Source organism: Mastigoproctus giganteus, chromosome 11 (genome assembly GCF_048544385.1).
Source record: "Mastigoproctus giganteus isolate SK-2022 chromosome 11, ASM4854438v1, whole genome shotgun sequence".
Lineage (NCBI taxonomy): Eukaryota > Metazoa > Arthropoda > Arachnida > Uropygi > Thelyphonidae > Mastigoproctus > Mastigoproctus giganteus.
Genome location: NC_143585.1, coordinates 33,507,858 through 33,522,449, shown reverse-complemented (window position 1 = coordinate 33,522,449; position 14,592 = coordinate 33,507,858). Strand labels below are relative to the sequence as shown.

The following is a 14,592-nucleotide window of genomic DNA, read 5'->3' as shown; positions in this document are numbered from 1 at the left end:
AAGAGCACCTCTTTTTCCTCCTAACCAATCTTATTGGCGTTCTCTATACTGAAATCCAGCAGCTCTTCATCCTTTGTAAAATGAGGCCTCCAGACTTTCCTGCAATACTCAACATGTGTCCTGACCATTGCCTTATACAATGGGATAATCACCTGCTTACACCTGCTAGCAAAATTCTTGTATATCATTGACAGAACACCATGAGCTGTCTTGGCAGCTATCTGCACTGCTCAGAGTACTTCATAACTGATGGCACAATTACCCCTAGGTCTTTATCATTTTCTACTACCATGAATGTAGCACCACAAAGTTGGTCCATTACTATAGGTTTACTGTTACCCATATGCAGTACTTTGCATTTGTCAATATTAAACTGCACATGCCATTTCTCAGACCATCTACCTAACTTCTCTAGATCCTGTTGGAATAGCATACCTGGTCCTTGAGGTTGTCACAGACATTCTCTCAGATATGTCAGACAAGCTGTACTTGCTACCTGGGAGTCTAAAATGCTGATGGAACTGATATTCGGGCAACATTCAAGTCAAGTGGACCCAATTTCTGCAAAGTCTGGACGATCTGTGACAGCCAAATCCTCTGCCTGCACCTTCACGAAGGTGGGACTATTAATAATCCTGGGTATAACCTCCATGCACATGTACACAGTGGGTGACCACCCAGGTGTGAACCAACGTAAGCAGGGGTCGAGGTGTGGCGCCCATACCACATAGAGGAATGCCGCCTCTCTCTCTCTCTCTCTGTGTTACCAGGCAATACTAGGTGGTAGATGACTCTCTTCAACCAGTGCAATGCCACCACTTTGCTTATTGGAGGCTTGAAGTGGTGGAACTCATGTTTAGTCTCCAGAGCTAAGTTCCGGTAAACCCTTCCTCAACTCTTCCATCATGCAGTATGACTGATGACTTTTGAGGTTACTATGAACATCATGGCAAGATCCAATCTTCCTTACGTTTCAAGGATACAGCTCTAAAACGGTGTTTGCAGGCCCACCGCTAGTTAGTACACTGGACTGAACCTATTGGTAACTCTCTAGGAGGCTTCCAGATCAGCTAGTGTATAATCTTGCTACCTCTAATCTGCCAGATGGTGCCTCCGTGGGCAGGAGCAGCAGTACGTAGCACACGCTTCTTGATTAGACTGGGGTTTAAGCCCGTGACCGCCAAATACAGAGGATGCGGAAAAGTCGGAATGACCACCACATATCCCCAGAGCAACATGGCCTTAGTTGCTAATGCTCCTAAAAACCAAATAACAACAACAACTCTGCCAGATAGTGACTGGAGGGAGTCCAAGTAGTGTGTATGCGGGGGGGGGGGGCATTGTCGAGGCACGTTATGTCAACGATCTGGGTATATTCTTACCACATGTACGCCATATGCAAAAATATCATGGTCTCCCCCCCCCCATTTTTTCTAATTATTGTTATTGTTATTTGGTTTTTTTTTTTTTAGGAGCATTAGCAACTAAGGCCATATTGCTCCGGGATATGCAGTGGTCATTCCCCGACCTTTCCGCATCTTCCGTATTTGGTGGTGACTGGCTCAAACCCCAGTCTAATCAAGAAGCGTGTGCTACGCACTGCTGCTCCTTCCCACCTGGCTACGGAGGCGCCACTTATTATTGAATACACCATGAATTGTCAAACTAATAGAGTAAGCTTATCTGCGTAAAGATCTAAACCTCCCAAACACTTCCTGGTTCATTTCACAAATATACATTGTCTCAATTCTAAACTCAACAATGTCCATTTCCACTTGCAGTCTGCCAAACCCATGTACTTTTTCTGACAGAATCTCAGTTATCGGTTGATTCAACTACTGCTCATCTCAGTTGCCCAAATTATTCTCTGCATGATTCCTTTTGCCTCAAAGGTGGTACTTATGCATATGTCCGTTCCGATATTCCCTGTCAGAAACTTGGATTCTCCTCTTTTCGATCTTTTCTGGCTTAAAATCTCTCTACCTCATTGTGTCAAATTCACCTGTTGTCTCTACCATTCTCCCAGCTTCGCTAATCACTTGAAGCTCTTTGACTTGCTCTCTTTGCAACTTGTCAAGTTGCAAGTTGCAAAGAGAGGAAGAGTTCCAATAAAGTTTTTCTTTTAAAAATTAACATTGGTGGAAGTTTGGTCCCATCAACACAACAAGTTAAAACTGCAGTGTAGTGTGTCTTTTCATGTCCAGTGGTTTTAATTGTTATAGATTTTTGCCCTCTCAGATTTACGGTTTTATTGGATGGCACATCAAAAGTCAACGAAATTTCATCCATATTCCCGATTTGGCTAAGTTCATAGTTGCTTTGTTTTCTGGCATTAAGAACAAATTTATGGAAATCTAATATTTTCTGTTCGTACTCAGCAGGTATTCTCTGGATAATTCTAGTTCTTGTGTATAAACTTAACCCGTTTCTTTTCGTGAAGCGATAACACCAAGATTCATTTCTTTTAAAGTTGTGTATTGCAATATCAGTTGCTCGTTTCCATGCTTCTACTATTATCATTTTAGTACTCACTGCATACTCATGTCTCTAAATTCCATTATCCAACTACACAAGTTTTCTTCCAAATTTGGCCATTAGGTGGAATTTTACGAAGATTGTGCTTTGTGTTATCAGCTTCTTCCATTGACGAATCATCTTCTTGGTAAGCGGTAGTCCAAATTTTCATTCTGCTGCTCTGTTCCTGTGTTTTTTGGCATATTTTATTACTTTTAACTTAAATCCAATAGTATAATTTTGCCTTCTTGATGCACCTGCCATTGATTAGCACTTAAATGTATATCTGGAATTCACTTGTTACTGCAATAACAGCCTGGTAATTACTAAAAAGTGTACTAATATATATAGTAGTTAACTGTCAGTTTTGCACATGTGCTGTATTGCCACTTTTGGCTTCTAAGACGTAGGGTGATTTTTAAGGTATTTATAAGGGAAAAAGTGTGTTTATAAGCCGACAAATACAGTATGTGAATTTTCAAAAAATTAATTATTTTTTGAAAATTTATGTTAGTCTTTAATCATTACTTATTTTTTCACTGGAGAATGTATAGGTATAAAATATTCTTTAAGACTCTTTTGAAATAAAAATTTAGGCTTACTAAATAATAATGTTAATTTTCCATAGACCTTTCATTTTTGTTTAATTTTTGCTTGCTTTTTGATGGTCAGTTGAAGGCTTGTAGGGAAATAATTTTGTTTTGGATAACAAGATTGATCTTTCTAAAAATCATTTTTGATATTATTATTATCCAACATATTATCCAAATTAAGAATAATTTTTTTTGAAGTTTTCCATTTTCAATTATTTCATGCTGTTTATCCCAAAAATTTAATTGGCAAATTTTATACACTAGTGCACAACAGGTTAACTGTATTTTCTAATTTTTGATTTAAGATTTTTCTTACCGGCAAAGTATGTGATTGATTATATAAAACATTTAAATCACCTCTTTTGCTCTTAGCAATCTGCTCTTATTGCTATCTTGTTTAAAAGACTTTTGTTCTCATGAATATTGTGTGAATTTATCTGATAGAATTAAAACTGTTTTCTCCACACATAGGTAAAAAAAGCACTTGCTTTCTCACAACTATATAAGATGCTAACTTTTAGAATAACTTTTGATGCCTCTTAGTGTTTAATTAAGATTTCCTATTACATTATGATATAGAGTAAAGAATACACCTTTAAAGGTCATGGAGACAGTGTTGATCAGCTTTGCTGGCATCCAAATATTCCGGATCATTTAGCAACTGCTAGCTTGGACAAAACAGTTCGTATTTGGGATGCAAGATCACAGAAGTGTGCTGCTACAGTCCCAACAAAAGGTACTTCTTTTTTGTTTGTTTTTTTCGTTGAGTTTCCCAAGATAAATATATACAGTGGAAACCCCCCCCCCCCCCCCGCTTTACGATATTAATCCATTCTAGAGACTCCATCATATTGTGAAAATATCATAATGTGAACCCAATAACACATTGTTTTTTGGTAATTTGTTCCAAGACCTCGGAAGTTGAAATTTTTGCTTATAGCTAAGCTATATATCTCTCTAAAAGGTGATTTTTATAATGGAAATTGTACATATTGATTTAAAAAATTTATTAAAACTAATATTGATTAAAGCATAACACAAAAAATCACTTCAATCGAAGGATGCAAAAACAAAACACATGGCCAACACGTTTACTAATGCTGCTATTAGCTGAGAGGAAGGACCACGTGATCCGGTCAGAGACAATTGAAAGCCCATTCCATCGTAAAGCGAAATAAGTAGGGCCAGTTAACATGATCAGTGGTTAATGGAATCAGCCGCTTTAATTTCAGAAAACCAATTCAAATAATTAAAATGCACTACACTTTCATTGTTATCATATGTTTGGTTATAAGAATCAATTTTGAATGCCTTTGTAATATTTTTCTAAAGCACATTTCTGGAGATCACTACCATAAAACAATAAAAACAATTTGCACTTTCCGGGTTATTGGACTTTTCTGTTAGTGCAATCTATTATAAACGGGTAATGAACTCGATCTTATTGCATTTGCGATAATACCAAATTTGTGATCTTTACTTTTATAGCTGGAATTCTGTTGGTTTTTACATTATTTTGGTGAAATATGTTTTCCCTTCCTCTTCAGTCATATAAAAAACATAAATAAATTTTCAGAATCTTCTCTTCATTCCTACTTTTGAAGCTTCATAAACTTGTCACTTCATATCTCACTTGCATGTATCGTGTAAGTTGCAATTTGTTCATGCTGTGTTCTTTGTTATTGATTGCTTATCTTTTTTACTGTTTTAAATTTTACAACCCCCAAAAAAATGTCAATGAACAGAAATATAAATTAGTTAGTATGTACATATTACAGTGTTAATTAAGCTAGTACGTAAGTGTAAATTTTTATTTTTATTTTGCTAACCTGTGAAAAATATTCTTCCGATTTTCATGTATCATTTAATTTTGTTAATTGGTAAATAATAAAGTGTAAATTTGTGATCTTTACTTTTATAGCCTGTGAATAATACTTCTCCTATTTTTGCTTATTAGAATCACCATTTAATATAATTAAAATTCAATTTGCTAACATGATTACAATGACCGGCACTTACCACATATCGTATAGTGAACAGTATTTTTTTATGGAGAGTCCATCGTAGTGATTTTATCGTACAGTGAACCAATCGTAAAGCAGGGGTCCGCTGCACTTCATATGTATATACTTTTTTGGCATTATAAAAATACATATTGCACTAAGTTGTGATATATGATACAACAGAAAATTTTGGAAAAAGATTGCAATTTCATTAGCAGTGAATATATTAAATATTGGTGGTGTTTTTTAAATGATACAGGGTGTGAACTTATTTCACAATAATTGTTAAAGGTAATATAAAATAAATATTTGAAAATGTATACCAAATTTTCAAAAATATATTTTTTTGTGATATATCTCCCCATTTTTTAACATGAACTTAAAATTATCCATCTTTTAGTTATGGCTATTGGTGGAGATGTAGAAATAATTCATTCTTTGAGAGTGCATTGAGAGACTATAAAAACATTTAAGTTTTGAATGGATTGAGCAAGCTCAGTGCTGTTAGGATTCTTCATATTACTCAGACTGTAAACCAGGGGACATAAATTGAGAAAGGATGGTTGCAGAATAGATATGTGAAAGTTTGCTGTCAGCCAGCAGGTGGTTAATTTTTGGAACAAACTTCCATCTGGTGTTGTGCAAGTGAATAGTTTGAATAAATTAAGGGAAGAACTAGATAAACTATTGGAGAAGGTGGACAGGTGATGTGGGGAGCTTTTTTTTTTTTTTTATGATGCTGCATAAGCTGGCTTTCTTGCATCAATGCTAACATTAATAATTCCAATTTAAACTAGAATTCCAATATATGTATATGCCCAAACATGAATTATTTGGCCATATATACATTATAGTTAAGTTCACCATTTCTGCAGCTTATTTATAAACATAAGCTGCAGAAATGGTGAATTATACATGACAAAAATAGACATATAGATGTGCAGTTTTTAAATAATTGACAAAGAATGCTACCATAGAATGAATGAAACCATGAGAAACTATATTAGTTAATTCATTCTATGAATTAACTAAATAGTTTCTCATTGTGATTAATGTTTTTTTAATACAATGTAAACTTGATATAACACGGGTGTGAGGCAGCAAATTTAATAACCTGTGTTATAAGAAAAACTTGTTATGGTCGAACCTGTTACTAGGTAGGTATGCCATGATTTCCGTCCACTCAATGTATATCATACTTAAATTTAATGATTATCCCAGTTGTCATGCATTTTTGAGAGCAAACATTTTATTTTTTGGAACACATCCTCTCATACCTTTATATCTATGGGAAAAGGCTAAGATTTATGATACAAACCTGAAATCACTTTCAGGTGATAGAGGATATATCTTCTTTTTATTTACTAACCATAAAATGTGCACATTGCAGTAGATGGCAGCACAATCACAAAACTGTTATCATATCAGAATTTACCAAAAAAATTCCGTTGTCTTGGTTTTATCATCATTAATTAGCTTCTGTACAAGCTGTAACTCGTGCAGTTTCATCTTTAGATGAAACCATACAACTTACAGCTTAATAGTAATTAATAAGTACAGCTCTTAAGTTACCACTTGAAAGTGATCAGTAGCTTCTGTACAAGCTGTAACTTCTATAGTTTCATCTTCAGAAAACAACATTACACACTGTTGACCTTGAAATGTTAAGCTTATGATAGGAATGTCATATAGATTCCCTGGACTCTGTGTAAAACTTCCTTGAACCAGATTGGTTGATTGCAAAAAACAGACATCCTTTATGAATTTTCCATACCATTACAGAACTGTAGACCTACTCTGTGGTTTCTTTTAAACCAGGTTTGAAATTTATGCATGATGGTGGTTCCTGACTGTAACTCTTGGAACCAAAGTATGCACTGTGCTTTTTTTTTGGAGTGGGGGTTAGTAAATTCCTCCATGATTGCAGCTTTGTAATTATGCTGCCATCTGCTGCAGTGTGCATATTTTCCATTTGGTCAATAAAAACTTGAGGATATCCTCTATTACTTGGAAGTGGTTTCAGGGACATCCTGTACTTTTTCATTTTGGATATAAAAAATTGGGGAAGCTGAAAGGAACTCTTCTATATCTGTAAATATAACTTCCAAAATGATGAATTTTTTTTTTTTTTTTTTTATTGTTAGGTTAGTTACATTAAAAAAAGATTGAGAAATACTGCCTTATACAATGTATAGCTAAAAAAACATATTAATATAGATCCTTTATAAATTCTGGAATTGCTTTAATAAAAATTGTAGAATTTGGACCTCTAGTATTTAATTAGATTCTAGTATTGCAGGCCACAGCTGTGAATTTTAGAGGTAAGAGATTTTGTTTATTTTTTTTTTCAAATATTCGTGTCTTGAATTTAAATTATAATTATATATTTACAGGTGAAAACATAAATATTTGCTGGTCTCCAGATGGTCATACTATTGCTGTCGGTAATAAGGAAGACTTAGTTACATTCATTGATGTAAGAACACATAAAATTCGTGCAGATCAGCAATTCAAGTTTGAAGTAAATGAGATTTCATGGAATAATGAAAATACTTTATTTTTTCTTACTAATGGTCAAGGATGTATTCATATTTTAAGGTGAGTTTTTTATGCAGGATTAAAAAATACTACATATTTTTTAATTCAGCTTTCAGAAGTAAGCTCTGATTGAGATAAGTGTTTTCAATTTTATACTTGTAAAAGAAAAGGTAATTCAATTTTAAAAGTAAATTTGTTGAATTTTGTAGTGTGCATCATGTTTACTCTCAGTATTTTAGCTGTCACCTATAATATGCAGTTATTGTTGTTTTTTGAAAAGAAATTAACTAGATGAATCAACTGTAGTTGTATGGTCTGTAGAACTTACATCAGGATAAATCATGATTGTTTTGAAGTATTTCATCTCTCTGCTTACTAATGTCCTAGCAGAAAGTTGTTTTATCATACCTCTCTCTTTACAGATAGATTATAATTGATGTATGAAGCACCAGAGAGAAATGGGAAACTTTATTACTGGATCTAATATTGCTCACTTTGTATATCCTGGTAGGGATATACAAAGTGAGCAGTATTAAGCAGGGTAAATCATTGATCTCTGTGCTTCGAAATGAGTCAAACAGGGAGTTTGACTCATTTCAAGCAGAGAGTTTCAGACCCTACCAATATTTACTGAGTAATATACCTATCATTTGGTAATAAAAAAATTTAAATTAGCATTAGCATTAGTAGAGGCATACGATGCAAGAAAGCAAGCTTATGCAGAATCAGCCAAAATAAAAAAAAAAACAAAAACCTCCCATTTCACCCCTCCATTCGTTCCAAATGCCTGTCCAGCTCAGCCTTAAATTTATTTAGGCTATCAACTTCCATAACAAATAAAAGATGGAAGTCTGTTTCACCAATCAACTATCCGCTGGCTAAAGGCAAATTTCTGCACGTCTGTTCTACAACTGTGTTTCCTCGATTTGAATCTATTTCCCCTCAAGTTTTAATCTGAGCAGGAGGAAGAATCCCATCAGCATTCAGCTTGCTCATCCCATTCAAGGCCTTATATACCTCAATCAGATCACCTCGCAGGTGCCTACTCTCCAAGTGCTGCAATTTGCAGAACTCAACCCTTTCTTGGTAAGAGCACCACTTTGTTTCCCTCACCAATCTTGTTCCCCTTTGTACTCATTCTAGCAACTCTACATCCTTCCTAAAATGAGGCCTCCAGACCTGTACACAGTACTCTAGGTGTGGCCTGACCATTGCCTTGTATAACGGGATAATCACCTCCCTGTCCCTGCTAGCAAAATTCCTATATATCATTGACAAGACTCCATGACTTGCCCTGGCAACCCATCTGCACTGCTCAGCAAACTTCATATTTGACAGCACAATTACCTCCAGTTCTTTTTCACTCTCCACTTCCCTGAGTGTAGTACCTGTGTGGTACTACACTAATGCAAAGTACAAATGCAGTACTTTACATTTGTCAATGTTAAACTTCAGTTGTCACTTCTCAGCCCATTTGCCCAACTTATCTAGATCCAGTTAGAGTACCATATTGTCTTTACTGTTGTTAACAACCCTGCCAACCTTTGTATCATCTGCAAACTTGGACATTAAACCTGATATACCTTCATCAGTATCATTGATAAATATACAAAATAACAATGGGTCCAACACCGAACCCTGGGGAACTCCACTAATAATATTTGACCATAAAGAGCAGTGTCCATTGATTACCACTCTCTGTCTTCTCCCACTAAACCATCCCTTTATCCATTGTAGCAACTTACCCTTAATGCCATACCTCTCAAATTTGTACAGCATAGAATGGATAGGATAGAACAGAATGGAAATATTTCCATTCTATTCTATCTTGCTTGATCCTTGAACTATAACTTGCCTGTAAGGCAGAATTGTTTTTTTTCCATAAAACTTGCACTCGCGAATTGTTGGCTTGTCCTGATTAATAAATATAATTATATGTATCAGGTGTAAGAGAGAAATATGTCGTTCCTATGCTTCATATTCCAACAATATTTCATGATGATAATGAATTTTTTATTACCAATTAATTGAATTATACTGTACTGAAATGGCTTCTCAATTGTGGTATTTGCCAAAATATATATTTACAAGAGTGGAAGCTTTAAGTAATGGATTCATCAAACAAGCAACAGTTAATTGAATATTGTTTAACTGGCTTTCTACACTTCTGCTTTATTTATTATATTGTTTATTTCCATATTTAATCTTCCATCTTCATGAAAACCTGTTCCTAATTACCTGTTCCAGTTTTTGGTTGTTTGGCCTACACCAGTGGTGTCCAACCTATAGATCTTGCAGGATACTATTTTACGGCCTGTGCAGAAAGTGAACTAAAACAGCATTTTAAAAATTTTGTAAATTATCTCATTAAATGTTAAGTTTTGTTCAGTAAATATTATTGTGTATTGTACTTAATAAAGTTTTTGAATATTTTCAATTTTAGGTGTATCATTATATTTATTTATTCACCTAAAATTGAAAAGTAGGGATCCTTTTCAGGTTATAAATTTTCTAAAGCGAGCATTTAAAAACAAAAGTAAGGCATTTAAAAAAAAAAAAGAGCAAAGAATTTAAAAAAAAACAAAAGTAAGTCATATGATATGTTTATAATTTTAATAAAATCTAAAAAATAAATCACTGACAGATTTGTTGCACATAAAAGGGTTTTGGGAATTTGCATTTTTCATATACAGCCTGAAAATAAAAAACATTAATATGAAAAAAGAAACTTCCTTTTACAGGTAACAAGATGTGAAAAATTTAACACTGAATTTTCTCAAATCACTCAGTGCAGCCCGAAACAAATCTAACTTTGAGTATGGCCCCTGTACGGGAAAAGGTTGGACACCACTGGTCTACACCCTAATTTTCCTCGAGTCTTCTATCTGTCATCATTTTGTTTTTGTATTGCAAATTCCTACTAAATAGCCGACCGGGCTAGCCGAGTGGGTAAAGTACCTGCCTGGCAACCCAAAGGTCGCGGGTTCGATTCCCACCTCGGGCTTGGATCAAAGTACTGCAAAAACCTTGGGAGGTGCAATATGGCCACAGAAGCCGATGCGCCAACAACTACCAAATCAAAAAAAAAATCCTACTAAATTCTCTACAACTTTTATCTGTTTTATTCAAAAATTCTTGAAGATCTTGCAGGATACTATTTAACAGCACAGTATCATCCACTTTTTATACATCCCAACTAAGCTTTTTCAGTAACTTACATGCATTTTATTAAATGGCCCATAAAAATTATAAAAGGAAATGGTGATATGGTACAGCTGTGCCTTACTTCAAGTTTAACCGTGAAGTAAGTTTAGCCAAATCTGGTATTAAATTCATCTGTGCCTGCTACTAGGGTTTTCCGCGTACTCGGACTCAATGAGTCTTTTATTTATTACTTGGACTCGATACTCTGTTCGAGACTCAACGAGTCCGAATCTTGCTTTTACGTTGTTTTAAGTACTGTTATCTTCACTTACCTGTTAAATGTTCTAAATATAATTATAATCTAATCATATTGCTATTTTTTTCATCTCATATGCATTGCATATGAGATGCATATATGATGCATGTATGCATATATGATGCATGTATGATGCATGTATGCATATATGATGCATGTATGCATATATGTGATGCATATATGCATTGCATATATGATGGCGCTGCATTGCAATAACTCACCTTGTTCATTCATGTAACGTGTCACATCAAAAAAATACGATTGTGATGCAAATATTTTAAGATTTTTATACAGGTTTCTTTACTGTTTCTGCACATTTTTATGTATTTTTGCAAGCTAAGGTCAGATAGTAAGTGATTTGTTTTGTAGTCATTTTCATGGATGTGCACATTTTCTGTATTATATCAAGTTTCACAGAAACTGAGATTCTCCGAACAGTTTGAATTTATAACTTGGAATAATCTTTACTTTCAACTCAAGATAATCATGAGAGTAGAGTAAATTTGTTACTCTACTCTCATGATTATCTTGTCTTATATAAAATTTTAAACACATTTTTACCTGTTAATATTAACTATTCTGTTCTTTATTTAAATGTATTAAATAATTTTTGTATAATTTCAGATAATTTGAAAACAAAAAATACTTTAATTATGCCAAAGGAAAGAGCTCAAAAGTTTGGGAACACTTTGCAGCAGGACCAAAGTCCAGTGCAAGAAATGTTCAATAAAATTATTGAACAAAGATGGAAACACTTCAACTATGATAAAACATTTAAAAACTAAACACTGAATAATTTTGCAAACAGAAGATGAAAAACAAGAATGTAGTTCTTCCAAAAAAGTAAAAATTTTAGATAATTATTTTATTAAAAAATCTTTGGGTGAGATTGTTTCAGAATTAACTGCTGTTGATGATATATCTGTAAGAGCAATTACAAAATCTAGTTTTATTCGAGAAAGTCTTTGTAATTCAGGTTATAAGCTTCCTAAAGCAGAAAAAGACATGATGAAATTGATTCACAATTTTTATCAAATTAAAAAATCAGAAATGACAGATTTAATACAGGAAAAATTGAGTAACAGTAAAAGATTTAGTCTCTCTCTCTCTCGTGATGAGTGGACAAGTACAAAAATAGGCGATTTTTAAATATTAATCTTCATGGAAATGATGGTGTAAAATATAATCTTGGTTTAGTTCGAATTCAAAATTCATGTTCAGCTCTGCAATTAGTAGAATTTGTAAGAAATCATTTTAAAAATTCAAATATCAATTTTGAAAAACATATTGCTGGATCAACTGGTGACGGTGCTAGTATTATGTTAAAATATGGTTATGAGTCTCCTGTATTATATCATTTGTGTCTTAACCATACAATACATTTAGCTGTATGTGATGTTTTGTACAAGAAAAGCATGAGTTACAAAAAAAATGAGGTTGAAACAGTTGATGATGACTTTACTGATTCAGATTATTCAGAAGATAATTTCTTCTTTGATGAAGAGAAAGAAGAACTCTGTGTTGATTCTGCAATTAGAATTATCAGAGTCTTATGACTTAAAGAAAAATATTCAAATTGTTTGACAAACAGTAAAATATTTTAAGAAGTCTACTGTTCGCAATGGTTTTCTACAACAGAAAATAAAATGTGAATTAGGATATGAAATGGAATTAATCACAGATATTAAGATGCATTGGAATTCATTATTTGATATGATTTTAACTTTTTTAAGACTGTTTCAATTCATTAAAGCAGCTCTTGAAGATCTTGGTAATATGGATTTAATAAAAAATCTCAACATTCAATTGCTTTATAATTTGAGTAACTCCTTAAAGCCGATTATAGAAGCACTTAGTGGACAAGATGCAAATATTTATTCAGCACATTTGGCAGTTAACTTTATGCTAAAAGAATTGGAAGAAACTCCAGAGAATTTAGGTCAAGAACTATTAAATAAAATAAAAACTCGTATAAATGAACGTCAGAATGAAAATCTTGAAGACATTTTGGATTTTCTTGTAAGTGCTAATAGATTTGCAACAAACTTAATGATTAGGCTTGTTTCAAAGTGAAATTGTTCAATTTAATGAAAATCAAACTAATTATAATGAGAATGTTGCGAATATTGTACACCATATGATAATGGAGGCCTCCATAGCCGAGTGGTCAGGAGGGAGGGTGCAGTAGCACATGCTCTTTGAGTAGACCGGGATTCAAGCCCCTGACTGTTAAATACGGTCAATCTGCCAATCTGGACCAGTGTGGCAGATTATGGTCCATTTCTCTCAGCATGAATTGTTGAGGAGGCTTCCATCCTGCAGTGGGTTGATAATGGCTGCAGTTTGCCTTTTTTTTTTTTTTTTTTTTATGACAATGGAAGAAGAATTAAAGACAATTTTAGAAAATGCAAAAAATCCTCATTCTCCACTTTCAGAAACAAATTTTAATAAATTAAAGTAAGAATTTATGTTATTTTTAAGTGCTAAACAAAGAACTGAAAATCTGGACAAATTATATTATACTTTATTAACAATTCGACCTACATTCACCGTTGGGGCAAACTTTTGCACTGATGTACGTTTTAGATTATCTGACATATCACTAAATGCCTTAGTTTTTTTAAAATACTGGTTTTTAAATAAAGTTAAAAGCATAATTTATTTTACTTATTGTTAGTTATTACTTAGAATGTATTTCTGGATGCGAAATATAAATCTAAATAAAAATGTTTACTAACATACATAATACCTATTTGTTACCAAATCAATTTATGATGTTAATATTTGTGATGTAATCAAAAAAATAGGTTGCTCGGAATTTTTTAGGCTAGGACTCGGACCCGAACTCTGTATTTTGAACTCGATTCGGACACAGACTTGCTTAGCCCCAAAATACCGAGTCTTCTCAAACCCTACCTGTTATCTCTCCACATTTGATATTTTCTATAGTTTTTATACTTAAATACAGAAAATACTATTTATTTGTAATATTTTGTTTGTCAGTTAGGTGTACTATGGCAAACTTTTTACATTTCCGTGTGCCATTTTCTGGAAACCAACCTTCAGGGTAAAAAATGACAGTGGCTTTTAGTAATCATTGGGTAAAGAATAAAACTGTGCTCACAGATTTCATTACCAAAAATTCTGTAAAATAACACTTCTGTAATGGATATAGCTCATTGGTTGCTCCTAATCATGATCAGTTGCAACTGTCATTCAGACTATACACTGAGTTGGCTTTGCATTAGCAACACCTACTAATACCTTATAGGGCCACCTTTTGCTCATAATACAGTTGGTATACATTTTACGGATTCCACAAGGTGTTGCAGGGTGTCCTGTGCTACCACAGGACACCCTGTGGGGGAACATTTTCCCTGTAGGTCCCAAGCCTGCTCAATTGAGTTTAAATCTGATGAGTTGGGTGGCCATGGGAGGATAGAGAATTTTTTGTCATGTTCCTGAACCAATTAGCAATCTGCTG

The 14,592-nt window shown here is 33.8% G+C and overlaps 1 protein-coding gene across 1 annotated transcript in view; it reads left to right on the top strand.

The window, feature by feature from the left end:
* tex (THO complex 3 homolog tex) overlaps positions 1-14,592 on the top strand; it is a 54,136-nt gene that overhangs the window by 14,005 nt on the left and 25,539 nt on the right. Inside the window, exons 2-3 of the mRNA XM_090384213.1 lie at positions 3,687-3,843; positions 7,504-7,708. Of these exons, the coding sequence (XP_090240339.1) occupies positions 3,687-3,843; positions 7,504-7,708 (362 nt within the window). The remainder of the gene's footprint in view (positions 1-3,686; positions 3,844-7,503; positions 7,709-14,592) is intronic.